This window comes from Ptychodera flava, chromosome 7 (assembly GCF_041260155.1).
Source record: "Ptychodera flava strain L36383 chromosome 7, AS_Pfla_20210202, whole genome shotgun sequence".
Taxonomy (NCBI): Eukaryota; Metazoa; Hemichordata; class Enteropneusta; family Ptychoderidae; genus Ptychodera; species Ptychodera flava.
This window is the reverse complement of record NC_091934.1, coordinates 12,195,158-12,223,055: the sequence shown is the minus strand read 5'-3', so window position 1 is coordinate 12,223,055 and position 27,898 is coordinate 12,195,158. Positions and strand designations below refer to the sequence as shown.

The window sequence follows — 27,898 nt, the reverse complement described above, 5'->3', positions numbered from 1 at the left end:
ATACTTTTCTCGTTTATTTTCTTCCGTAATTCCATCGAATTTTTATTTCAATCAAGAGAGACGGTTGCACGTCATCTTTATCTGTACAGGCACATTCAAACATTTAATGACACGTATTTTCAAATGAATGCTATTTTTATGAAAAGGTACATTAATAAAATGCAATGATATGGACGAAAGAACTTTTTTCTTTATTATTCATACACGTTTAAGACTTAAATTTTTAGAAAGAAAATTTGACAGTTTATTTTTACTCTATGACGATAAATATTTTTGAAACATTTGGCGCGCCGTACTGTACTTTGACCTGCTTACTTTGTAGTTCTGGTCCGTGTGTTACTCGTCGTGCCATTGTATAACATTTTGCGCGTGGAACAAACAGACTGTACATCATCCAATCAGACTCGTGTAATATTTACTGCAGAGTGTGGGACGGTTTCTGAGAGTGTGGGATCGATTTTTCCCACACTGTCGATCCGCACTCCCAGCGGCCAGGAATGTGAGAATAGAAGGTCCCTGAGATTAACATTGCGGCGGTATGATATAATTGGCATATTGGGGATGGCTTCTTCTATGCACCCTTGAGAGTTTAGGACATGATGATTTTCAATCTAAGATGACGGGGATTATATGTCGTGACCAGTGGGATGCGACAGTCTGCTGATAATTTTGATTTTAAATTATTAACACAAATTTATTGTTATATAAAACTAGTTTTAGAAAGCGTATAATAATGGAAGTTGGTGGAATTTTTTTTCTCGCTGATCAAGTTAAGTGCTTTCTGACAGGCAGTAATGCCTTCTTTGATGGGTATGTTTGGGTACAGCGACACAACACCGAAAGTTACCATGGTACTACCAGGAGGGAGTTGTTCCAAAATCTGAAGTTACTGTAAAAAGTGGGTGATATCTTTGATATATGATGGTAATTTGGCAGCTAATGGTTGCAAATGGTAATCAATGTACTCAGAAATACCTTGTGTAGGATGGTCAACGGTAGTAATAATCGTTCGAAATGGAGTACCCTTTTTATGAATTTTGGGTAGAAGGTAAAATTTTCAAGTTACTCTAAGGGAGCCTTCAGTAATTACAGGGGGGTGGGCCGGGGGAATTGGGGGGAGGGTCACTTTTTAGAAAACAGTTCAAGGGGGAGGGTCACTTTTTATAAACCTATCTTGGGGGGAGGGTCACTTTTAACAGAAGCTGATATTAAGGCCAAAACTTTGATTGTCCGTGTGATATTTCCTGAATAGGAAATCACCAACAAAATACGCACACACTTATAGACCGCCATGCATAGTGAATTGACATTTGGTGAAATTCCAAAATCAACTTTCTTGCACAACCATTGACTTGTAAACTTTCTAGTCTTATCAAGAACAATAATCTAAATAATCAAGCATACATAAATGCACAGATTTATCTAATTTTGTACTGAAAAAAAATTATTCATAGTTTCATCAACAATGCATTGTGAATCGACATTTTGGTGAAATTCCAAAATCAAATTTCTTGCACAACCATGGACTTGTAACCATTCTAGTCTTATCAAGAACAATAATGTTAATAATCAAGCATACATAAATGCACAGATTTATCTAATTTTGTACTGAAAAAAATTTATTCATAGTTTCATCATAGACCCCAATGCATAGTGAATCGACATTTTGGTGAAATTCCAAAATCAAATTTCTTGCACAACCATGGACTTGTAACCATTCTAGTCTTATCAAGAACAATAATGTGAATAATCAAGCATACATAAATGCACAGATTTATCTAATTTTGTACTGAAAAAAATTTATTCATAGTTTCATCATAGACCCCAATGCATAGTGTATGGACATTTTGGTGAAATTCCGAAATCATATTTGTTGCACAACCATTGACTTGTAACCACTCTAGTCTTATGAAGACGATAATCTAAATAATCAAGCATACATAAATGCACAGATTTATCTTATTTTGTACTGAAAAAAAATATTCATAGTTTCATCATAGACCCCAATGCATAGTGTATGGACATTTTGGTGAAATTCCGAAATCATATTTGTTGCACAACCATTGACTTGTAACCACTCTAGTCTTATGAAGAACAATAATCTAAATAATCAAGCATACATAAATGCACAGATTTATCTAATTTTGTACTGAAAAAAAATTATTCATAGTTTCATCATAGACCCCAATGCATAGTGTATGGACATTTTGGTGAAATTCCGAATCATATTTGTTGCACAACCATTGACTTGTAAACTTTCTAGTCTTATCAAGAACAATAATCTAAATAATCAAGCATACATAAATGCACAGATTTATCTAATTTTGTACTGAAAAAAATTATTCATAGTTTCATCATAGACCCCAATGCATAGTGTATTGAATGACATTTGGTGAAATTCCAAAATCAAATTTCTTACACAACCATAGACTTGTAACCAATCTAGTCTAATCAAGAAAATTGATATCAATAATCAAGAGTACACAAATGCAAATATTCACCTATTTTGTATTGGAAAAAACTATTCATAATTTCATCATAAACACCATGGATAGTGAACCAACTTTTTAGATGAAATTCAGAAATCAATTTCTTGTACACAAATGCGCATTTTACTTCCCTAATAAAGCAAAGTACATTTAAATACATTATCAAACATATATAAAATACAGATATAGCACGTTTTGTGGGGGTAAATTGTCAATAATTTGCCTGATAGACTCCATGTATTATGATTTGATATTTTTGGATGAAGCACTAAATCAGCTACATCTTGCCTTAGTTAGTTGCACAAAATATGGTGACCCTCCCTAAACTGTATGAAATACCATATCTCTTCAAAAATTCTTGCGTGATAAATTGAGACTGTCCCTCCAAAAACACCAGCCCTCCCCTCTGTAATTTGTCCCTAACATAACAATTGAACCAATTGTTATGTAAATTAGCTGATACTGTTTTAGTTATTCCCGGGGAGAATACCGCAGTGGTTGGGGGGGGGGCGGGTCAAGTTTTAGAATGTCGGACAAGGGGGAGGGTCACATTTAGACAGGAGGATTTGGGGGAGGGTCACATTTTACGGTACAGGTGTTTGCGAAATTCCCCCGGCCCACCCCCCCCTGTAATTACTGAAGGCTCCCTAACATAAACTTAAAAACTATCTACTGTTGATTGACCAATCAGAGTGCTCAATTCAGGGTGTTTTATTTACTCGTAAAGCCTTGGTCACCAAATTCCAGAAACGAATGACAGCGCCGTAGTAAAGTACTGTCCAATCAAAAGTGAACATGTCATATTCTGTAGACATCTGGTACGTTTTAATATTCAAATTTGGTAACACAGCGGAAACCAGCTGCAACACAAAATCTGCTGTGTCCTAGGGCATTTATAGGATGTTCCATTACATTGGAAGGCTATTTCACAAATAAAAGTTTTAATTCATATCCTAAATATATTACATTGACAAAGGGGACGGTTGACGTAAACACATTGAAAACGAAAATATATCAGTCAGGGGAGATAATTTTTAAGTCGGATAAAAACCTCATACTCGGGCTCTTCTGGTATATAAAGTCCAACCCTACGATAAAATGTCTCGGCCTGCGGCCTCGGTATTTTATCGTTGGGTTGGACTTTATATACCAGAAGAGCCCTCGTACTCGGGCTTTATCCTATACAAATAGAATGGTACGTCCGCATCATATATATTTATGAGTGTCGAGTTGAGAATCCTTTCACTTTTTCTGTCTGAAGATTGCATCATGCATGAAACTAAAGTAACATGTATATATATATATATATATATATATATATATATATAATATATATATATATATATATATATATATATATATATATATATATATATATATATATTATATATATATATTAACACAAATTACTTCAGGTACAAAGTAATGATATCTGTTACTAACGTTTCATGCATCCAGCTATCCTCAGGCGGAAGTGAAAGGATTCTTAGCTCGATACTCCTATTTATATGACTAATATGATTTGGACGTACCATTATATTTCAAGGTGGTGTTAAAGTTTGATAAACAATATTAATAGATTTGTCAGCATTGATAATGTTAATTCTGATATACAAAGGTTACATCGCTTGCTTATGTTAGAGTAGCTCGATGCTCTGTCAATGATTGACCATGAAATGTCAAAGACTTGGTCCTTATTTTTAAAGCTCCATACAAACTTTGACAACACTATGCTTTTTTTATTCTCGTAATGGAACGAAAGCATATGGTTAGTTAAGCCCGTCTTGAATGTGTTATCAGTGAGGCCGATGTAAACCTCCTCAGTTACCCTTCTAGTGGCATGCGGACTTGGCCCAGCAATTACAATCAGCTGGGTTATCCTTAGGCTGATCTCCGGTTATCACCCTCTTATTATGCGATTTGACTACACTAGCCATACTCTTCATACAGCTATAACTCACTTTAATTGTGTTCCCTTTGTAGATCATTTGAAGTTTAGACCTCTTTTGAACGTGTTTGTCAACAAGTTGAATAAATTTCTTGCCGATATTAGTTTCCACGTTCTTGCTGAATGGGGGAAGGGTTGAACAAGTGATGTGATCATATTTCCTACAATTTTTCTCCTCGCTGATGTGTTGGTCTTTACATATTCAATTTTATCTGTGTACCCGCTTGACCTTAATGCTGTGTTCTAATGACCTTTGTACTTACCAAGATGCCTTATCACTGGATACTGTTGAGGTGCGTTTGCTTATAGCGTCAAATATATATATATATATATATATATATATATATATATATATATATATGTGTGTGTGTGTGTGTGTGTGTGTGTGTGTGTGTGTGTGTGTGTATAATAACATATTTTATCACTTTTTGATCGAAGTAATTTGTGTTATAATACATCCATATATATATATATATATATATATATATATATATATATATATATATATATATATATATATATAGAAAACCAAAATTACTTCAAGCACAAAAAAATAATATACTTTACTTAAGTTTCATTCACCCTGCAACAAAAACGATATTGTGAAGACAGATATAATCTGGGAAGTTGCGGAAAGCCTGCATATTGTGTTCTGAAGCTTATGTTGAGAGATATCTCGAGCAAAGCTGAAAAGTCTCACGGGTGACAAGTACGCACTTTACATTTGACTAATGGCAAACATAGTATTAAACTATAGACCCTGCGGCTTCCGCAATATTTCTACAGAATGCAACTGGCATCTTTCACAAAGGACTGCTTTTCATTCAACTAGACAATTATCTTTCCAAAACGCCTAGAATTTAAGTTCATGCTAAGCAAGCATCTCTGCTTTGATTGTTTCGGTTACGAATCCGGAAGTGAAATACTGGTTATCTCATATAGTGATCTCAGAGAGTTGAATCGGAGTTGTACACGACGAACTCGCTGATAGCATTTTATGAAGTGAAAATAAAGTGAAACTAATAACCTCTGGATTTGCTTTAATGAGCTGCAACCAGGACTCACTGATCGAATGAGATAAAGTAACTCCGTTAACCCTCATATTAGGATTTATGGCGTATTAGATAACGTGGCATTGCTATTGGATGATGGGGCATGGTGAATTTATCGAGACGATATGGTGAGATGCCATCACGAACCTGAATATCTCATTAAGGTCCACGGTGGAAGAACTTAATCAAGTCATCTTTGTCTGCAGCTATACGTTGTTAAAGGATCATCATAAATCTTCATTATCAAAATCAAAAATAGACATTGCAGTGCATTATTACGAGTTAGAGTTTTTCCCTTATAGTGTTTTTTCAAGAACATATCCTTGTCGAGACAAATATCAAGTGATCTCACAAGGGTGCCGAGATCAAAGGTTTTAAACATCTCAATATTAAAATGATTATGAAGAGGATGCATGGTTCATTCGAAATCTATTACAAGTTTGCATTGCCAGATTATGTGTTATTCATTCTTTTTCCGCGTCACTGTCAGCAAATTTTAATTTTAATTGCAAATCCAATGAACCACTTCATCAGTGTATTTAGGTAGGAACAGGCACAAATACCTCAATTTTTTCTTCCATATTGATTTGAATTTTTTTTTACATTGTGGTGAAGAAATCCCTTTCGCAAAATGTGTTTGTTCCGCGGCAGGGTTTCAGAAGAGGTTTATACATACAGTTACACGTCGAGTCGTCGACGACTGGCTTTGGGAGATTCTCTGTCACAAAATTAGTAAGTCATTAGATGTAAGATCTGACGTTTTTTATGCGATAAAATGAATTTGGTTCTAAGATGACCTGTCGATCATAAAATATTTACAATGCATCGTATTCATCAAGTTACAGTTAATAACGGTCTTAGGCGGGAAACGCTTTGTAAACATGGACGAAGCAACATTCTTATTTCATTTCAACAATTTTCTTCTTACATTTCTGCGCTAATATTTACCAAATTGTAATCAACATTAATTTTATGGAAAGCAAATTTGAGAAATCTCGTTTCGTTGGCCATCCGTACTTTTTACAACCTATGACACATGGAACTTTGGGTATCAGTACTAGTGCATCAACAGTTAACGTAATTTTTCGTTGTACCTTATAATGCAACGCACTGATACAATGTGATGTGTGAACTCTACTTCTGTATGATTAGGCTAAATGTACGCAAACCAGACTGATTCTATTTGAATAAAAGTAGATAAGATGTAAGCATTTTTTATGTCAATGTAGCTCTTGTACAAAATCCATTAATAATTTAGCCCAGTTCCAAACCGTGCTGATACAACCGAACTGCTAAGATTCTTCTTCTATAGTGCTGGCCTCATTTAAATTTTCAAGCAATGAGATGTCGTCATAGGACGCATGCCTCTGCAACTGAGGATAAAATCATTGTAAAGATACCCGACATAAATAATGAATAGTAACATAATTAAACCAGTTCATTGTGGTGAACCTTGTTGTCTTCTAACTACCTCTCTTCTTTAACAACTTCTTTATTTTTGACTTGTATTCACTTCCTAGTGTCACCAGTTCCGCCAGTTTCTTTTTTCGTCACATGTTCAGCTCTTTATCTCAGTCGCCGATGAGGGCACCAGGCTGGCCCTTTTTCAAAGACGCTGAGTAATCACCAGCACGACACGGTACACCTGTTAGATGACCCGATTAATCACTGGTACTTCATGCAACATGACAGCTTGTTAAATGTCAATAAAACAGCGTATGTGATAGCCTTGTGGTCAGCTTATAAATGACTCTGTCCATTTCAGTCTTAAGCTCCTGTATTTCGAATAGGGGTAAACCTAATTCACGATTCACGATTCTCGATTCAAGATTCACGATTCATGTTTCACATTCTGCGGTTCAAGCTAGAAACAGGTGAATTTTCACTCAAATTGACTTTATCGATCCGTGTACACTAATAAATCACCTTGAGGACTTTAACGGCGCCTTTATATGTAAGCTTATGCCCCAACGTCGACAGTGAGTTCAATCTTTGCCAGGAGATCTTCATTCAGGGTGCAAATCAAGTCATATTAAAATAATACTCGCCAGCTTTCTGAAATGTCACCTCATTGAACAAACTATATCTCTGTCTTGAGAGGGGATCAGTCCAGCTCGCATAATTGTTACGTCACTTTCGATCCTTGGTCTATACCGTCGGCCAGATCGTAAGTCTGTTCTAACTTATAAGGCCAATCAAACACACAATATAGCGCAGGTAACTGCTCTTTGCTTTTAGCAACATGCCCTGCAACACGATTGAAACTTATTATCGATAATTGGATAGTATAGTAATGTTGGTTAATCTGCAAATGTTAGCACATCTGCTTTTCCTTTTTGCAATACACTTGCTTTTATGAGTAATATGTAATAAGCTTATTGTAACTTAAGCTATAGGGCATCTAACATTTCGAGAAATTAAAAAAAAATAAAAGATACAATTATCCCAATTTAGTTCGAATCGTTTTCTGCATTTTTTTACTCCGCATTCACATTAAGCTGTCTCGTAAGTTGAAGCTACTCTCTGTTGAATGTATTTGTTTGCCTACTGTGGACTTTGTATGCCTATATGATTCCGAGACAGACACAGAAGTCAAGCTGAAACTGTATTGCCGATTCTATATGAACGGTACATTTTCTGTGACATTCTCGTTGGCTAAGGTACCAGCAACTGTTCTTTGTTCTTCCAAATTAATTTTGTATGCGCGAATCACATTAAATGTACATTTCTATTTCATTTTGTAAATTAACTCTCATTTGCAACCCTAGGCAGGGTCAGTTTGTCTTCATACAAGCAGATTTTTTTACTCTATCAAGGAGGCTTAATAAACAGTACATTGGCCACAGGTGTAAAACGCCGATCGCATTTACCGTTTATGTGTGTTTTATTTAAACTTACAATGCCACAGAATAAGTTTGCTTTTTTTCTGGAAATTAAAGGGACATTAGCTGTAATTTTTGACAATTTTTTCACTACTCTGTTTCAATGTATCAACTACAGAATTTTACTGTAATCCAATCATCATGATTAATGCCCGGTGTCCTGCTTGCAAACACGAACTGTATATGTGAAACGACCATTGTTATTGTTGATAAATGTATTCTAGCCCGGACCTGAATACACAATCTAAACAATAACAATGCAGATTATACTCACGAAGCGTATATTTATGAGCTACATATTCGGAATTTCTCCATGGTTCAGGGATTCAAACCAGAAAGTGCAGATGATACACAGAACAAACAAAATAAAACAATGACCAAAAAATGACCAAAAGTTACAATTAATGGATCTTTAAGTAGAACGCACCTCGGGGACAGACATTCGGACTCTCAAACTTTTACAATTCTCTTCTGAAATGCCACATGTGGGGGTTCATTTTAAAGCTCATTTATTTTTTCTCCATAGAGTTAATACATTTTGAATTTCTAACATCGGTAAATCTTGGGTAATTTGTTTCTCTAGTACCAAAATTTGCATAATGACCCCTTATTTTTATTCTTGATTTTGAAATAGAATGATTAAAAGATTATTTGGGGAAAGTTAGAGCAAAAAATTTAAGTCTTTCACTTTCGAGGTGATACCTTAAATTAGCTCTTCATTTCATCTGATTAACGTTATATCAGCAATTTTCTCCCAAGCATCAATGTTCCTTGATGCAAAAGACAGTTGTAAATTTACTGTTTGCTGATAAGATTGAACAAAACATTTCGTCCCCTACATTGAGACTATGTGGTATCTAAGATCACAAAAACGAACATCCACCCACCACTACAAAATGTGCTGTCCAGCTCCAGGTTTTTTTTGGCCACTAAAGTTATACATGAAGGGAACCGTGAAACATTTAGCAAATACAAAACATCGGTAGGAGCAAACAAAACTTAACTTAATAGCACATTTACGTCAGCGATAAAAATTAACACGTCCAAAAGATTACTGATCTGTACTCTCGTTAAGCTTGAAGGTAACTTACTCTAAGAAGTAGACTCTCGGTTACCTCTCCTTTCTTTAAGACTATGATTTCAGGTAGCATGCGCCTCGAATGCGGATTTTTAGACTCTCAAGCGTAATACACTTTTCTGATCTAGCACTTCTTTTGGCTCATTTTAATGCTCATCGAATAAACACAATTTTCACGCTTTTGTTAATAGGAAATGTTTGTTTCCCCTAGAGTTAGCTCAGGCCTGGCGACCATTTCGCATTTCAACTTATATCGGTTAAGTTAAAGGCAATATATTTCTGTACGACTAAATCACGCACGGTGACCTTTGAGTTTTATTTACTGATTTTGAAAGAGAACGTTTTTATGTTTGAGAAAGATATAAAAGTCTTTCACTTCAAAGAATGTAGTGCATGTTGATTTCTAACGAATAACATTGTTACGGTAACTACCGACGCACAAAACTCATTTGTGACAAAAAACCAGTACAATTTTGTACAGTTACAATCAAAGCTGACTTTTTGTCCTGTACACAGAAAAATAACACACTTCCATTGCTAGCTTTCGCTGTAACTACATTATAATTGCGGTGAAACCAAGCCCAAAGTTCCTTGATACTTAATTAGCCGCTGAGTTAAATACGACGTCCTTATCAAGACAACGCGCAATCTTGCAAATTAGGACAGTGAAAACTAGTGAATGATTCACTGATATTTCCTTTGATTAAATGTCACCCGTTTATGCATTTGTACTGGGAAAATCCCTTTAACGTAACCTTATGTTTTTCAACAATGTCATTTTCATCACTCTGTTTTAATCTTTCGATCAGTTTTTTCTCTGCCACTATCGAATGGCCGAGTAGTTCCAATTTGCGTCCGTTAGGGCAAGCCTTATAATAATAGCAATATCTATCTTCATTGTTCGACACAAACCCGTAAACATCAACAGTCTGACACATGTTCAGCATCAAAATGACACCTGCAAGGACAAAAAGAGAGGAAGTAAATGAATACGTGGTCAAAACATAGACAATATAATAGCGTACAGAAAAAATTAAGTGACTTTATCAACCATTCCTTTATGTAGTAAACAATAGCTTTTTAAGTTTAAGTGCATTAACACTGGATTTCAACAAACAGTCTACAAACAATGCCTATTAACCTATTTTTATCCTGCAACAGTTTTCGAAATCCTGAGGCAAATTCCCCTCGTAAAATATGAAATTACTTAATCCTGCATAGTTTTTGTATGGACCTTTGTGTTATAGAAAGTCGTAATTATAATCAGCAATTGGTTATAGTATTTTGTATGATTACTATTTCATTTTCATGATAAGCACCGTAACCTTTGAGATATTACTGTTAGCAGTTCTGTCTCCTGAACTACAAAATACCAGTCGCTTAGTTCACTGTCTATCTCACGAGATTAAATATTGTAGACCACAATATCAAACGTTTGTTTTGTTTTGAGTTTGGTAACTAGTTCGCTGGAAGTGGAAGTAACAGCACTAACAAGTCTCTCTCTCTCTCTCTCTCTCTCTCTCTCTCTCTCTCTCTCTCTCTCTCTCTCTCTCTCTCTCTCTCTCTCTCTCTCTCTCTCTCTGTACACATATATGTAAATCGTACCTATTGAACCTGATGTAAGGGGAAACGCTTTCATCTCATCAGCTGTAAACTCTTGCACAATATCCCAGAGCTTCCACATGGCGTCCAATCGTAACAAATGAACAGGCATCGATGGATATTTGTAATACCACTTGACGAAATGACAAAAGATCGATTTTCCCTCTCTGTACCACTGACAATTAATGCAATAAGAACACTAGCAATTGCAAAAATATATACCAATGTTTATAGCTATATTGACATTAGCCGTCGTATCTTTCCCTTGCATAAATGAAGAATAACATGATGGACTAGCATTACGAGCATTTAGAAATCGACTTTCTAGGCTCTTGTTTTCTTTCAGCTTTACACTTTTAATGTTGTACCGAATATTTTAACAATAATGATACAAACGACTGCCCTGACGGAGATAATAGCTACTCATTCATGTCCACCACATATAAACGTATTGGGGTCTTATTTACACTTCATACGTATGCCTTATGTAAAGAAAGAGAGAGAGAGAGAGAGAGAGAGAGAGAGAGAGAGAGAGAGAGAGAGAGGAACATGCACAGACAGTCACACGTACATGATGTACGAGACAGATGTCCGAGACATATACATTCATACATACATGCATGCATGCATGCATACTACATACATACATACATACATACATACATACATACATACATACATACATACATACATACATACATACATACATACATACATACATACATACATACATACATACATACATACATACATACATACATACATACATACATACATACATACATATAAGAGATTGAGTGGAAGACGGGGAAACTAGGGAAATATAAGGCGACTGAGATTGACTGCGGGACAGACAATTTTACAAGGAAGCGTCTGATAGCTTAATATGTGGAAAGATAAGCATAACAAGCATACCAGCTTTTCATGTCATACCTTGTACACGTTCGCATTGTATGGTCCTTCTCTCCACGAGATTATCGGCATATACTCGCCCGATATATCAAGCTCTTCTGCGAGATTTAGTCCAAATACCACTCTGTGGTTGGCGACCCGCAGTGTAGTCTTGTTGCCCACATCCTTCTCGTACCCTCTAATCGGTGCACTGTTAAAACGGAGCACTGCTTGGTGTGAATCTGCGATAGGAATGGAAAGACGTCCTTGACAAACACACACACGTTGAAATATATGTCTATGGGGTGACACCGACGCCATATGCAGTAAAAATAATTGTCGTCGATTGGGTTCATTGGGGTTTGGTAGACAAGCAAATATGGTCAAATCATAGCAAAATTATGTTATTGACATTCTTAATTGATTATTAACTTCCGAATCAAATTTTATGCAGAATATGACATCAGAAATTTTGTGATTTCTTGATACTCAATCCCTAAGGTCGGTTGAGTAGACATAATATAATTCCACAAACATAGCACTGTAAATGCACAAAATGTAAATACTGCATTCTGTTCATAAATGCCCGCAGAAGTTACCTGTCTCTTCTAAATGTAAGCACATAATGCTTTCAGGTCATACAGAATAGAATAGAACTTATGAAGTAATTAATTAAATCCATAAAATCTAAAATCAGAGCTTTCATAACAAATACAACTATACACTGTAGCTTGAAGGACCATCACAGCCAGAATGTAAATCATTTGCAGTTGGTTTCAGTGCATTGTAGACTGTTTTTATCAGACCAACTACTCAGAAACACTATTCCTAAGTATTGCAGACACAAATACTTTTCAATGTCTTCATTTGGTCAGCGAAATTATACGTTTGAAAATTTAACGTCAATCTTCTTTGGTGATAAGTCCCGTAGGAAGAAACTGATAGCAGTAAAATTTCATCCTACCGATTTCTTCTCCAAGTTTCGTTCCGCTCAGTTTTGCACTACTTGTTACGACTGCACACGTCTTGTATTGTGGCTGTGCGGTATTCCCAGGGATAATTGGTTTCTCTGGAAAAATTCTGTCGATTCCAAGTTCATGAAAGGGAGAGTCACCTTGCCTGAAAAATGATATCTGTCCTGCTTGCTTGAACTTGCAAACGATTTCCTCGTTCGAAGCATCGGTCCTTCCCCGAAGTCGATGTTTGAATTTTGGCGGTCTTTCTGTCGACTTGTCAAACGACAGCTCGCTATCCCGCAGCATGGTTTCGAGCTTCTCGTCTCCAGTTCGTACGAGACGTACATGGCTTTTCGGAGGGAAAACGACATTTTGACTAAAGCTAAGGTTTTTCTGTTTGACAAGAAGAGCTAAATCCTCGAAGTCTGCTGCGGGCAGGGCAATGTATTTGGAAGAATCGCTGTCCGGGTACCAGAACACAGTTGACCGGTTCCAAACAACCACCTCGATCGTACAACAATCGACAGAAGGGCTTGGACGCCAAAGGAGCATTGTGGAAAGGGACAGCAATGACAGAACTACTAAAAACAGGTACTTTCGAAGGTTACGACTGCATGGTCTTTTTGAGGTCATAGTTTAATTTACCGATAGAATCCAGCAACAATAAATGAGGCAGCATTAAATCAGTCTCGGAAATCTGTGAAGGGAAGAAGAGAAGCCAATGTTATTATTACCAGCAACAGCACTAGAAATTGTGACTATCATATTCGATACATTGATTGATTCCCTCTCAAAGCCTTTGGAGAGAAAAAAGAGGCAGGATTTAATTATATCTATTAAGGGGATTCAAAATACTATTAGTGCAAGATGCGAGGTATAATGATATTCAAATATGCAGATTACACTAATGAGCATTGTTTCGGTATTAAAATTCTATGCTAATGACCCTTAATCAATGCGGAATATTCATGTACCTCGGATCTTGCATTGTATATCAAAATAATGCAAATAAAACACACATGTGTCACTGGCGAGGAAAAAAGAACGTATACACGTATTTTTTTTCGGTTGTTGCAATGTTGTACGTAAAATGATCGACTGTTAGTCTTATATAATTTTTAAAGGAAAGTGGAAGGACAATCATTGCATAATACACAGTCTACTTGCATCGTAGCTCGCTCATACCATCAGTATCTGGTGCATTACAGTGCAATACATTATGCCATAAATCATTATACCATAAACCTATGTTAATGAGCACCCGTAACCCGGAATTCTTTTGTTTGTAAACATTTAGTATCTTATAAGTAAACCGATCGTTTGCAAGCTGTAGTCCACATCTCTCATCACGGAATAATTTAAAGACGTTAGCCATAACAAGGTTCGATGATATGTGCACATCTGCGCTATTTTTAGAAATATTATGTCAAAGCTGTCCTGATTGTGAACAATTGTAAATCCTCCGATGTTAAAGGTTCACACCTTGTAGGTTGCTTCCTCTGTCAATCACATTCGCCAATAACTCACCCAAGATGACTTCTTCAAAGTCAAGGATATAATTGGCTATGAAATTTATGTTTCTTGAAGTCAAGAGGGAAGATTTTAAAAAATAAGCCACTTTACTAAAAATAATAGTTTTTTTCCAAGAATCACAATGTACTTGGCTGAATATCAAAAGCTGTACCTTGATTACGATAAGCCCCTTAAGATATAATAGAATTTCTTGAGAATGATGATGATGAAGATGATAATGATGATGTTGATGATGATGATGATAATTATGATAATGATGATAATGATGCTGCTGCTGCTGCTGATGATGATAATGATGATCATGATGATGATGGCTGTAGTGGTGGAGGTGGTATCGTGAGAATGGTAAAATTCAAGTTTGCTCCAATCCAACGGCTTTGAACAAAATAGGGTCATTGCACCCGATAAAGCACTTTATGTAACAAAAATCAAAATGCCCAATATTTACGAGAGCTTACGGTGGAGCTGCATGTTGACAACACAGTTATTTTCAAAGCAATATTTCTCATCAAAGATGACAAGGAAACCCGATCATATATTTTCAAAACGCAGAGACTCTATAGTTTATAAATGGTGGCAGTAGTTTTACTCGAAGGATAAAGTGGGTGTATATATTGGGTAAAAAACTCAATTTGGGTATTAATGATGAAAATTAATTTAAGTCAGAAACCTGACGATATTTTCTGGAATGTAATATTTCACTTGAAAGAAGAGCATGTGTAGAAAAAAAACGACTATTTTATTCTGCGTCATCTTTCTAACATGGCAAGGGCTGGAAGACAGACAGTCAAAAAAGTGATTAAAATCATGATAAGCACAATTAAAAATGCCTCTTATTCAAAATTTAAGAATTTTATTGCCTAACAAAATACTCGTTTTTATATAGCATTTAAAGAATATAATATGAACATTTCAGAAAATTTGACCCAGCAAGAGTGGAGTTATTTTTTTGGAAATTCTGAAATTAAGAGCAGAAAAGAAGCCCGGAATTGGGTGATTTACATACACTTGCATAAATTAACACTCTTTTATCACTCAACTTACGACTGCTTGACAAGCTAAAAGGTGAACCCAACCAATATTTTAATCTTTGGTTTACAAATTATTTAAAATTGAATGAATATTTGCTAAAAAAGTGATTTTTGAACAAAATATGCCGTGTTGGTTGCAGCGCCCCCTTAAATCAAGCTCAGATGTATAACATATCCACCTGAATGAACGATTAGACAACTGTTATTGTATTTGTTTAATTGGCAGCACTGAGCCCCGACAAACAGCCATATTTATGAACGATGACCTTTCAACAAGGTCATCTACATCGATCAGAATATGTTCAGATAATGTCAAAGTGGTTAGACATGCTTGAGTGTCATAACGAAGGCGTATGTGCCCGTATCAAATATCGAATACCATGATGATACAACTAAGATTCTTTCCTTAAATCCTGGCCTTATTTTAATTTTCAAACAATGAGACCTCGATCAAGCGAAAGAATCATTCGATGCATGCCTCTGCGGCTGCGCTGTCGATGGAATCGATTGTGCAGCCTTATACGTTTTTATTCAAAGCCTAAGCACATAGTGAAAATATTCCGCCAGGTGTGAACTCATAAATATTCATGAATACAACAAAGTATAAAGTAGTGCCCAGGTGACAAGGTGTCATTCCTCACACAGACAGGGCCCCGTCAACATAGAGCATAGGATGGCTTCTCCTCCTTCCAGCAGCGCTGCTTCAGCGACACCCCTAGCCGCTCCACAGCATAGTGAGCTACAGTCTCAACAACCAGCTCCTGCGGTTGCTTCGTTCGTCGCCGCTCATCAGCCCATCAGAATGGAGAGCGTTGCCGGACCTTCTGCTCCACCTGCTCCACCACGTGCTTCTAAATCAGCACCCACTACTGGTACGACTTCGGCCAGCACTAGCGAGGATGCTCAACCCTCGAGCAAAGACAACAAGCAGGTATGTGTATTTTCAGTCGGAGCCGCTTCTTTTCCGTATTGAGAATATTGTATTTTCACAGTTATCCCTGTGAGGGATGAAATGTAAGGTGGCTGATGCGATGCCCACCCTGTCTGCCCTGCGAGGGTATTGAAAATATGGTGACTGTGGTCACGTCCATGAGGGACAAATTTCTCCCTGTGAGGGATGAAATGTAAGGTGGCTGCATGCGATGCCCACCCTGTCTGCCCTGCGAGGGTATTGAAAATATGGTGACTGTGGTCACGTCCATGAGGGACAAATTTCTCCCTGTGAGGGATGAAATGTAAGGTGGCTGCATGCGATGCCCACCCTGTCTGCCCTGCGAGGGTATTGAAAATATGGTGACTGTGGTCACGTCCATGAGGGACAAATTTCTCCCTGTGAGGGATGAAATATGTCAGGTGGCTGCATGCGATGCCCACCCTGTCTGCCCTGCGAGGGTATTGAAAATATGGTGACTGTGGTCACGTCCATTAGGGACAAATTTCTCCCTGTGAGGGATGAAATGTAAGGTGGCTGCATGCGATGCCCACCCTGTCTGCCCTGCGAGGGTACTGAAAATATGGTGACTGTGGTCACGTCCATTAGGGACAATTTTATCCCTGTGAGGGATGAAATGTAAGGTGGTGCATGCGATGCCTACCCCGGCGAGGATATTGAAAGTGCAGCGACTGTGGTCATGAACACATGGGGCGAAGTTCTCCCCGAGAGGGATAAAATGTATAGCGAGGTGGTGCATGTGATGCCTAACCTGTCCTCCCTGCAAGTGAATTGAAAATGCCGTGTCTATGGTCATGAACACCTCGGACGTATGTCGCCTTTTTGGGGATGAAATGTATAGTAAAGTCGGTACATGCGATGCCCACCGTTACAGTTTCCCGAGAGGAAACTCGTAGACTTTTAATGCGTACTATTCTGAGATTGTTTTTTTTCTGTATGTGCTTACAGATGCAGTTACAACTCTGTGAGTTGCAGAGAAAATTTGATGAACTGGAGAAGTCTGCAAGTACGTCATCAGTTGAAGATGCGCTTCAAAAAGTTATGGAGCTGGCCCACACACCATCTTGGAATGCCCGTCCGCAATTATTGAATGCATTACGTGTTTTGGTCGATAGAGCCACTAAAATAGCTCACCCAAAGCTAAATCGTTTCAGAGCTGTGCTTGCCCAATTTGAAACAAATGATTTCGGCAATGATGCAGGTCATCTCATCCTCTTGCTTCTAAGTAATAAGGAAGAAGAGGAAATTGCTTCGAAAGTGTCTAAATTTGTGCAACGTTCTCAGAAATATACCAGGTTTACTCCTTACCGCAACCGTTTTCGACAGGACAAAAATGCACAAAAACTTGATGAGGTGAAATGCTTTGTCTGTGGTGTTGTTGGGCACATTGCAAGAAATTGTAAGAACAAAAAGTAGAATGTTGACAGAAGGTTGCAACTGTTGTGTACTTTTCGAGGAATTTAATTCTCGTTAACTCTCTTGAAGATTATTAAAGCATAAACTCTCGATAAATACAATGTTGTGTTATGTCTTGACATTGGTTCCCTTAGACAGGGGGGCGAATACTTAAAAGCCCTTGCCTTACGGCTGCCTGCCAGTTGCAGGATCCTGTCTGGGGGTGCCCTCGGTACGTTTCACTAGGGTTCTTTTCCTTTCTTTTTTCCAGTTTGATATTCCTAACTGGGAGATGCTATATCCGGTTGATCGCAGTATACAGCGACGGACAACTTTTACTTGGGTAACTCTAGAGGGCGCCCCCAGACATGGATCAGACATCTCTATCCCCAGTATAGAGGCAGCTCTGGCAGGAAGTAAAGTCTCCCCTCAAGATTTGATTTTTAGAAACCCCGATGATTTTATAGCTGGAGAAGTTCATAATTACATGCCAACTTGGCAGTTACTGACACAAAATCTTTCATGTAAATCCAAAATTTTACGTTGGCTCTCTGAAGGGGTAAAAGTGTCTGAGTACATAACTCCGTTCAAGGGCATGTTTCGAGGGGAATGTTATGATCACCCGTCCCCGCCTCCTGTGACACTTCAGAATAACATGTCATGTAAAAATTTCGGCAAGTTTATTGCATCCACTATTTCTGACAGATTGATATCGGGAGCAATATCGGTTTGGGGTAAAGTGGGTCGAGATGCTCCCCCTACTTTAGTTATGCCTATTACTGTCGAGCCCAAGAAGCCTCGTATGTGCATCGACATGCGTTATTTAAACCTGTGGATAAAAGATGTGCGTTTCAGTTTAGATCAATTAGTGGAAGTTACGAGATATCTTGAGACAGGAGATTATCATTATAAATGTGATGATAAAAGTGGCTATGATCACGTAAAAATTTTCGATGACGACAGAAGGCTTTTGGGCTTCCAGTGGTCCGGAACATGGTATGTCTGTAATACGCTCCCATTTGGATGGAAGTTGTCAGCTTTTGTTTACCATACTTTAGGCTATTGCATCACTAGTTATGCTAGGTCTCTAGGAGTACCGTGTTTGCAGTATATTGACGACAGACATGGTGGCCCATTAGTTCAAACCCGCGATTGTCAGAACCGTCGTAACCGAAGGGAATTGGCCGATACAGCTGCATTCATACTCGCTAAATTGTGTATTGACACGGGATATATTTTGGCCTTGCACAAAAGTGTCCTAATACCTGTCCAATCACTTGTAATGTTGGGTTTTACCGTTGACACGGTAGCAACGGCATTTAGAATACCAGAAGAAAAACAAAAAACGTTCCTAGAGTTGCTTGTTATCGTCCTGAACAGCCGAACTGTACCTTTGGTTATGTTGCAACGTATCATAGGCAAATGCATTTCATTCACACTAGCAATTCCATGCGCTGGAATCTTCATTCGCCATATGGCAAAGGCAGTAGCACAAGCCGAGTCGCGGTCAACATCCTTCATTCAAGTACGGAATGATCTTCGTAATGAACTCAAAGAATGGAAAGACATTATCAGTCTATCGGGTAGTTTTAGGTGGCTTCCAGAACATCACTTGGCCATAAACATGTTCACTGACTCTAGCTCATATAAATGGGGGGCTATTCTAAAGAATGCTGGCCCAAATTGTACAGACGAAGAAGTAAGTGATATGTGGGACGAAAAGTGGCGTAACCTCCCCATCATAATCAAGGAAGCAGAAGCCCTTCACCGAGCTTTGAAGGCGTGGCAAGGGAAAATCGGAAATGCGCGGGTAGATGCCTATGTCGATGCTATGCCAGTGGTACAAGCGTGGAATAAAGGGGTACCGGGAGCAAAGTCTACTCAGCTCAATGATATTATTAGAAAGATATTTTGGCTCTGCCTTGACAATAATACTAAACTATCTATACAATATGTAGAGTCGTGTAAAAACCCCGCTGACGCACCGTCAAGAAGTGTTAGTTTGGTGCATGCATCTCTAACCGAGGAAAAGTGGAAGTACATCGACGCCATGTTTGGCCCACATAATATCGATGCGATGGCAAGCGAATCAAACGCAAAACTCCCCAGGTTTATTAGTCAATTCCAACAGCCAACCAGCGAGGGAGTGAATTTTTTCAGCCATAAATTTCAACCGACGGACAGACTGTATGTGTACCCTCCATTTAAAATGGTACACTCTGTAGTAAGATATGTAATTGAGAATAAATTTGACGCGACAGTAATCGTACCCAAGAGAGATTTTCTTGACCCAGTATGGCTTTCCATTCAGAGTTATGCCATAAAGGAAGTATTGATCGGAAGAGTAGGCGAAAAGGGAGTTATTCTTGCCCCTACCAGACATGGATACACAGACGTCCCACTCTCCTGCGAGCTGTATGCGGTAAAATTCGCACCTGTTTCAATAGGAATGTAATCTCAGTATATAGATGTATGCAGGAAAATAGTTCAGTGCAATTAACAAGCATAAAATTCGTCGGTTTGTTCATGTTTAATCTCTTTTGTTTTTCCGTTTTCCGTCTTTATTTGTAGAAATTCTGCTGGATTTGTGGTAGTAAGACAACGGGTGGAAATATCACATGTCTGTTATGCGATACAACACTCGTCTCATCTACCGACCCACCCACTGTCATGACAGGAACTGGCCAGGAGCCAAATTTTCACGCCATCAATCAACGCATGCAAGAAATATTGGGAGAAAGATCGGCATACGAAAAACAGAAAGACAGTTTGATTAAACAACTAGAAAGTTTCCTCGCTCTTCTCCCAATTTCTAAATCAGTAGGTGAAGCAGACCCTGACGATATCGTTAGATTTTTTATCTATAAAGATAAAGATGCGAAAACGCATGTCCATAAAGTCACGTGTGAGTTTTTTGGGTTTTCGGGGATGTCGCAATGCGCATGCCCGAAACGTCTAAAAGCGAACACTTTAAAAAATATGGTCTCAAAATTAAAGGCGTACTACCGTATAATTTATAAGGAATATTCGATACAACGGCAAAACCCAGCAGATTCTGTAATGGTTGACAGGTATGTGAAAAAGGTATCGGAAGAGCAGGCAAAAGCTCATATAACCACAAGACAAGCGCCACCTTTGTTCATTCAGAAGATGCAGCTAGTGTTTGACCTCATATTAAATAAAATTATGACTGCTTCTACTCCAGCTACTGTGTATATTCTAGCAAGAGACCTAGCATTCTTCAAACTGTTAATTTTTTCGGGGGATCGTGCAGGGGATTTGGGACATGTTAAGACCCAAGAGATTCTCCGTTTCCCTGATAATTCGGGGCTGGTGTTCAACCACACCTTTGGCAAAACCCTTCGAGGTGCTTCGTCTAATATGTTAAGGAGGTGTGTAAACAAGTTCTTATGTCCCATTAATTCCTTAGAACAGTACATTATACTGTCAAAAGAATTAGGCATTGATCTCTGTAGAGGTCATCTCTTTCGCCCGACAACCCCAAGTGGGCAAGTGGAACAACGCCACCTTTCCTCACAGGTCATATATCACCGGCTAAAACTTTATTTACATGAGTTAAACATAGATGAGGGTGAAACACCCCACAGTTGTCGCAGTGCTTGCGCAGTGTCTTTGTCACTGGCAGGTACTAACATTAAAGATCTCATGCGTCACATAGGAGGCACACAGTCCATGTAGCCGACAATTAGATGCAAATGATATGCAGTTAAGGTCTCCTCAACTAACTTTCAGCTGGTTGTTCACTTTCTACTATTTTTATAGTATTTTATACAAAGGCACAGACTTATTCTACCTGCAACTTAAAACTGATAGTGATTTTGTAGCTCATTCTTTACCATTTTTCATAGTTTTCGGTAGCCGGTAACAGACACTTCGTGTTCGTGTCGGCTACATGGACGATCTGCCACATAGGATGGCGCTCGGAAGAAACGGCCCATTACTACTCTAAATTATCGAATGTATTAGCAATCGGGAATGCTGCACAAAGATTGACTGACATGGTAGATAACAGTCACAATTTAACTCAGGAATATGAAATTATTGAAAAACTGAAAGGTTTTACACCCGCCTTTCCAGCACAGTAAAATGTTGTAGATGAGATATCGATGTGCTGATACAATAAAATTCTGTGGAAAGCCTTTATAATGTGATGTTTGCTGCGTCCTCTGTTTTAATCCGTGTAAGGATGGGGAGAATTGGGAGTGAGTGAGGATTGGGAGAATGAGGATTGGGAAGATTGAGACTGTATGTTAGACCAGGTGTCGGTAGGCCTAAAGGAATACTTCTGAGGCAGTGTGAAGCTACGATGCTCGCATCCTATCCAATCCTTCATACAATAGGCAATATCATTGAGCGAAGTGATTAGGCTTTAAATATTACTTTATTCAAAGCCTAAGCACATAGTGAAAATATTCCGCCAGGTGTGAACTCATAAATATTCATGAATACAACAAAGTATAAAGTAGTGCCCAGGTGACAAGGTGTCATTCCTCACACAGACAGGGCAGAGTGAGCAGGGAGCTAGGTGATGCATTGTACTGTGTGGAATTGTCTGTGGTCATAACGCCAAAATATAAAGTTGTTGTCTGTGCGCATGTTTTCCCGCCCACCCTCCCTCAGTGCTTGATGGATACTTTGCTCATGATATGCCGCAACGATGCTCGCATCCTATCCAATCCTTCATACAATAGGCAATATCATTGAGCGAAGTGATTAGGCTTTAAATATTACTTCACTCTGCACGACACAGTACGCCCTCGTAAATGTCTTCTCGCTCACACCAATAGGTCAACGATCATTCATTATGCAAAACTAGTCATGTTCAAATAATACTCGCCAGCTATCCAACAGCTAGTCAACATTTCTTTTCACGGTCTATATAGCCCAGGTAACCGCTCTTTGCAATGGTGGCAACATGCCCTGCATGTTTTATTCCGCATACATATTTGCTGTCGCGTATGTTGAAATATCTCTTCGTTTAGTGTATTTGTTTGCATACTGTGGACCTTGTATGCCTTTACGGTACCGAGACAGATAGAGCACTCAGGCTAAAACTGTTTTGCCAATATCTACGTGAAGAGGTGTTGCGATGGGACATTACCTTTGAGGAATTTGACAAAACTGAAGATGAAGGCAAAACAAACCTTTACACAGTTTACACTTCCAAATTTTCCAGTTACCAATAAGTAACACAGATAACGGGTATCAATTACAATTTGCGCATCCATGTTCATGTCACTGTGTATATTGCCGTGAAATACTAGACACCTAAATTTTAGCTATGACTTTGAATGGACGAGAAACCTCTTCTTTGTATATCTGGCTTGAGGCCATCAGCGATTAAAGACTACGTACACAGACTTCCATAAGGCTATAGATGACAATCTTCCTGGTCCAGGAAGCACTATATTTGATTTGAATCATAGATGTGAGGCTGATACAACACCTTGTTAATTTTGGTATTTGTGGCGAACGCAAAATGCTAAATCATATATATGATAGTATTTAACATCTCACAGTGGTTTAAAAGATCCAATTAGAGACGCAAGTTGATACGCGGAATCCCCTTTAAAAGTATGGTAATATATGGCACAACGATCAAAGAGTTTTCAATCTGTTTGGTTACTTTTATTTAACAGTCTATTTCTGTTCTGTTACAGTGTTTTGTATGCCTGAGTAGATCTGAACTTAATTAAATGATCCTTGTTAATAAAAAGGTGTAAGACCGGAGACGCATTGTAAGCACGGAAGAAGGAAAATTCTTCTTCCACTGGAACAATTTTCTGCTTACACTTCTTCATTACAATGTGCTAAATTGAAACGAATAGTTGTGGAAAGCAAATTTTGAAAAATCTCGCTTCATTGATAATTCGTACTTTGTCACAGCCTATAGGGTATGGAGCTTTGGATATGAGTGCATCTACAATAATGCACATTATTCGTATTACCAAGTGATGCAACAAACTCAGTGATTTAAATGGGATTCCGCGTATCAACGTGCGTCTCTAATTGGATCTTTTAAACCACTATATGTGTTCCATTTACGCTAAATGTAAACCAGACTGATTTCTTCTGAATGTAAAGAGATAAGATAAATAGGTGTAATTTCTTGTTAATTTTTACTCAACTTCACTTGTAATAACAGGCCTATCAAACGAACAGTATGTTCAAAATGCTACCTAAGATAATACGCATTACGCTTAGTTTATGCAGTGAAAATATTTGTTTGGGAGGGAGATTACTTTTCCAGAACCCTTGATATTTGAAACATAAAATGAACCATATTCCATCCAAACACACACCATTTTGATGGGTCTCTGAAAGATTATCTTTCTTAACAAAGGGAACCAAACTCTGAATACTGGTGAATCAAAAGGCATGTAATATATTTATCTTATTTATCTATATTTATCATTTATATGTAATCTTAGGTGTGAACTCCACAAAGGGTCTATTTAAGCTTAGTAGAAATTAGACCGGTTAATTTTAAACTGAACCGCGATATAGATTAGGCAGGTGTAAGCTTTATCATTTATTTCACTGATAATGACGTGACTATCAAACAAAACTTGTACAAACAGAAAATCAAACGCAGCGAATTTAGTTTATCATTAGACACCATTTGAGCGTTTTAATTACCCATGGCCCTATATTTTAGCTTAATAAATACCACTGCCATGATTTATGTAAAAAGGCCCGCAACCACAAAAGGACTATATTTAACATGAACATCCATAGCTTCGCTTACATTGCTTGTCTGTATGCAATCAAACAGAATTTTGACAGCGGACCTAGCAAGTCATTTTTGCCACTTGCTTTCTGAGAAGTTGCCCACTTTGTTATAGGGTTATTCACAAAATACGGCCCTGTATGGACGAGGGCTCAGTGAGTGACGTATTGGACGAGCCGAAGGCGAGTCCAATACGTCAATCACTTAGCCCGAGTCCATACAGGGCCGTATTTTGTGTATAACCCTATTATTATACACCTCCCTCCATTAATCGTTCATATAAACTAATTCTATGGTAAATTTTGAGAGATGCGGCACACGCGATATGAGTGGAACGCGCGCGATTGTTGAAATAAAATTGCTACAAACCCCTGAAAATTCGCGTCGCGCGTCTCCCGTATTCGGTACTCCGCGTACTATACAAAATACGGAAAGTTATTAGACGGTCAAACTTCCATAGGTTACGGCTGTAGGTGTATAATAATGAAATTTACAACTGAGGAAATTATAAATACAAATGACCAACGCATATGATATTTTGAAGACAGATAGAAATCAGAGAAACGATGAAAAACCTGCAATTTCTGTTCTGAAGCATGTCACAGTGTTGAGACCGATCACGAGCAATACTGTCACAAGTGACAAATTATACGCACGTTGGATTTGACCGAGAGGAAACATAAATTTAAATAATTGACCCTGTGGCGTCTCGTAATATTACTACAGACTGCTACTGCCATCTTCCACATCGGACTGCTTTATTCAGCCAGGCAATGATATTTGCATACACGTCTCAAAACTAAGATTAGGCCAAACAAGAATCATTGAAGGTATCAAAACTCAAAAGTCAGCACTCTTTTTCGACTATCTCATACGGTTATCTCATAGTGTGAACTCGCAGATTCTATTTTGTGAAGTTATACGACGACCTCTGCGACTGCATTTCATGAAGTGAAAAATCTAACCTCTTGATGTGACTTGATGAGGTGGAAATAGAACCCACTGAACCCACTGATCTGATGAGATAAAAGTAACACTGCGAACCCTGTGATACGGTTTGTGGCGCGGTAGATGACGTGACATGGATGATGTACACGGATATTCGATGATGGGGCATGGTGAGTTTATTAACACCACATGGAGGGGATATCAGGAAAGTTATTTTTGATTAGGGTCTTTTTTGATTAAGGTCTACTGTAGAAACGGATGGTCACGTCATCTTTGTCTCCAGCTGTAGCTGTAGGTCGTTGAGCAGCCATGTTAAATATTAATCATCAGTATCAAAAATAGATTTTACACTGCAGGATTATGAGTTAGAGTCTTTCTCTTGTAACTTTTTTCAAGACCGGACTCTTGTCGGCGCGAAGATCAAGTGACCTCACACGGGGACGGGGATCAAAGGTTTTAAATATGCCCATGTTAACATAATTAGATTATGAAGAGGATGCATGGTTTACTACTACATCTGTTACCTGTTCAATTTATCAGTCCAAATATTTGCACTGCCAGAGTATGTGTAATTTATTCTATTTCGGCGTCAGTGTCAGCAAACTCGAGCCAAGGGTTTCAGAGGACAGAAAATTATATGACACCGTATTGTATCTATTTTCGAAAAAAATGTACATTCGTCGTACAGAATTTACTGAATTCTTAACCCCTACCTGATAGCGCTGCTGGTGGACTGAATTGTCCCCAAGGCTCTCTTTTGCGCAGTTAAGCGATGTATTCTTGATCGCGTTTGTGTGCGGCGAGTGAAAGCGAGGATGTGTGTTCCAGTGCTGCGGCAACTCCACAGTGTGTGGAGAGATGGCAGTCAGATACCGTTGTAACAATTATTGAACCGCTCATTAGGATGGAACCGACCTGTTTCTGACTATGACGTCTTTGCTAGGTGGCTGGGTGTCGTACGTTGTAAATTCGAATCCGTTCGAGAATTTTAGAATTTTCTACTCTGGCTTGATAGCTCTACTCGTGGACAGAATTGTACCAGAGGCTGTCTATTGCCCAGTTGATGGATATGTTCATTGTTTGTGAGCTATGTCTGATACCGAGTATGCGTGGGCGAGTGCTTCGTGAACTTTACGGTGTGCCTGTGTGTGTGTTGGAGGTGTCGAGTCACAAAAATTGTACCAGATCAATTTGAACTGCTCTTTTTAAGGGTGAGTATTTAGCCGGTTGGTTATCACCATGATGTCCTTGATAGGTGACCGGGTGCTGCACAAGATGAGCTTGAATCCGATCGATAGATTACTGAACTAAAAAGATTTATTCACTCTGGTATGTGACAAATATGCAAATTGTACTGTCCCTGTTTAATATGTGTAAAATTTGCTCACTAATTATCTTTCGCCTATTAGAAGAAGTTGTAAACATGACTATGAAATGATAATGATATTGACTTAGTGACGAGAGATAGTTAATTAAGGAATAATATCCACATGAACCGGATGATATTATAATATGTGTTTGCTTTTTTACGAGAACGGTTGACCTTAATCTCGCGTGACCAAAACTCATATACAACCAGCACCGTTCTAGCCATGCACTTTGCCAGGGACGAGTAATACCGTAACATCATATCGCTGACTTGAATCTCATGCCTTTGGACAAAAAATGGTCACTTTACCACAACGTAGCGCTTAGACAACACCCATAAACAAGTTTAGCCGAGCTCAGTGCTGTCCGCCTTGTAAAACGTTTCCTCTTACAATGTTAGTTTAATTGGTCGCACTGACATTCGACAAACAGGCATATTTTATGAACGGTGACCTTTAACAATTTCAAACATCTTACTCAAACAAAAAGTATTCAGATAAGCTTATGGTGGTAGACCTGTTTGTTTGTCCCATGATACATTCTCACTGCTAAGATTCTTTTTACTACAGTCCTGGTCTTATTTTAATTTTCAAGCATCGAGTATGAAGTATGGCTCTGCGACTGTGAATAAATCATTGTAAAGATGTGAGATATGAATAATAAATAGTAATATTCTTAAACAAGTTCATCGTGATGAATCTTGTTGTTCTCTACTTACCTCTTTCTTATCTGCTTGTTTCACCAGTTTCTGATTTTCGTGAGATATTCAGCTGTTTCTCTTCATCGCCTATGTGAACACCACCATCTTGAGGCTGAGTAATCACCTGAACGACACTGTACGACCCCGTTGGATCACCCTATCAATCATCGGCATTATATGCAACACACGTGACAGTTTGTTAATACCAATCAAAAGAGGCACCTTTGATATCATGTGCCTAATTCATGACTGACTGACTGTGTCTGTTTTCTCACTTATTATGCTCCTGTATCTCCAAAAGCACTATTGGATTGCAACTGCC

General features: G+C 38.3%; 1 protein-coding gene and 1 long non-coding RNA gene across 2 annotated transcripts; one reads left to right on the top strand and one right to left on the bottom strand.

Annotated features, from left to right (window-relative positions):
- Positions 1-11,079: 11,079 nt before the first annotated feature.
- LOC139136791 (uncharacterized) lies at positions 11,080-27,677 on the bottom strand. The gene is made up of 4 exons (XR_011553243.1): positions 27,595-27,677; positions 12,907-13,595; positions 11,985-12,184; positions 11,080-11,226 (listed from the first exon to the last, which is right to left on the bottom strand). It is a non-coding gene; the product is annotated as an uncharacterized lncRNA (long non-coding RNA).
- On the top strand, positions 16,112-17,931 carry LOC139136122 (uncharacterized). The gene is made up of 2 exons (XM_070703891.1): positions 16,112-16,393; positions 17,363-17,931. The coding sequence occupies exons 1-2, from the start codon at positions 16,136-16,138 to the stop codon at positions 17,828-17,830; spliced, it is 726 nt and encodes a 241-aa protein (XP_070559992.1). The 5' UTR covers positions 16,112-16,135; the 3' UTR covers positions 17,831-17,931.
- Positions 27,678-27,898: the final 221 nt, after the last annotated feature.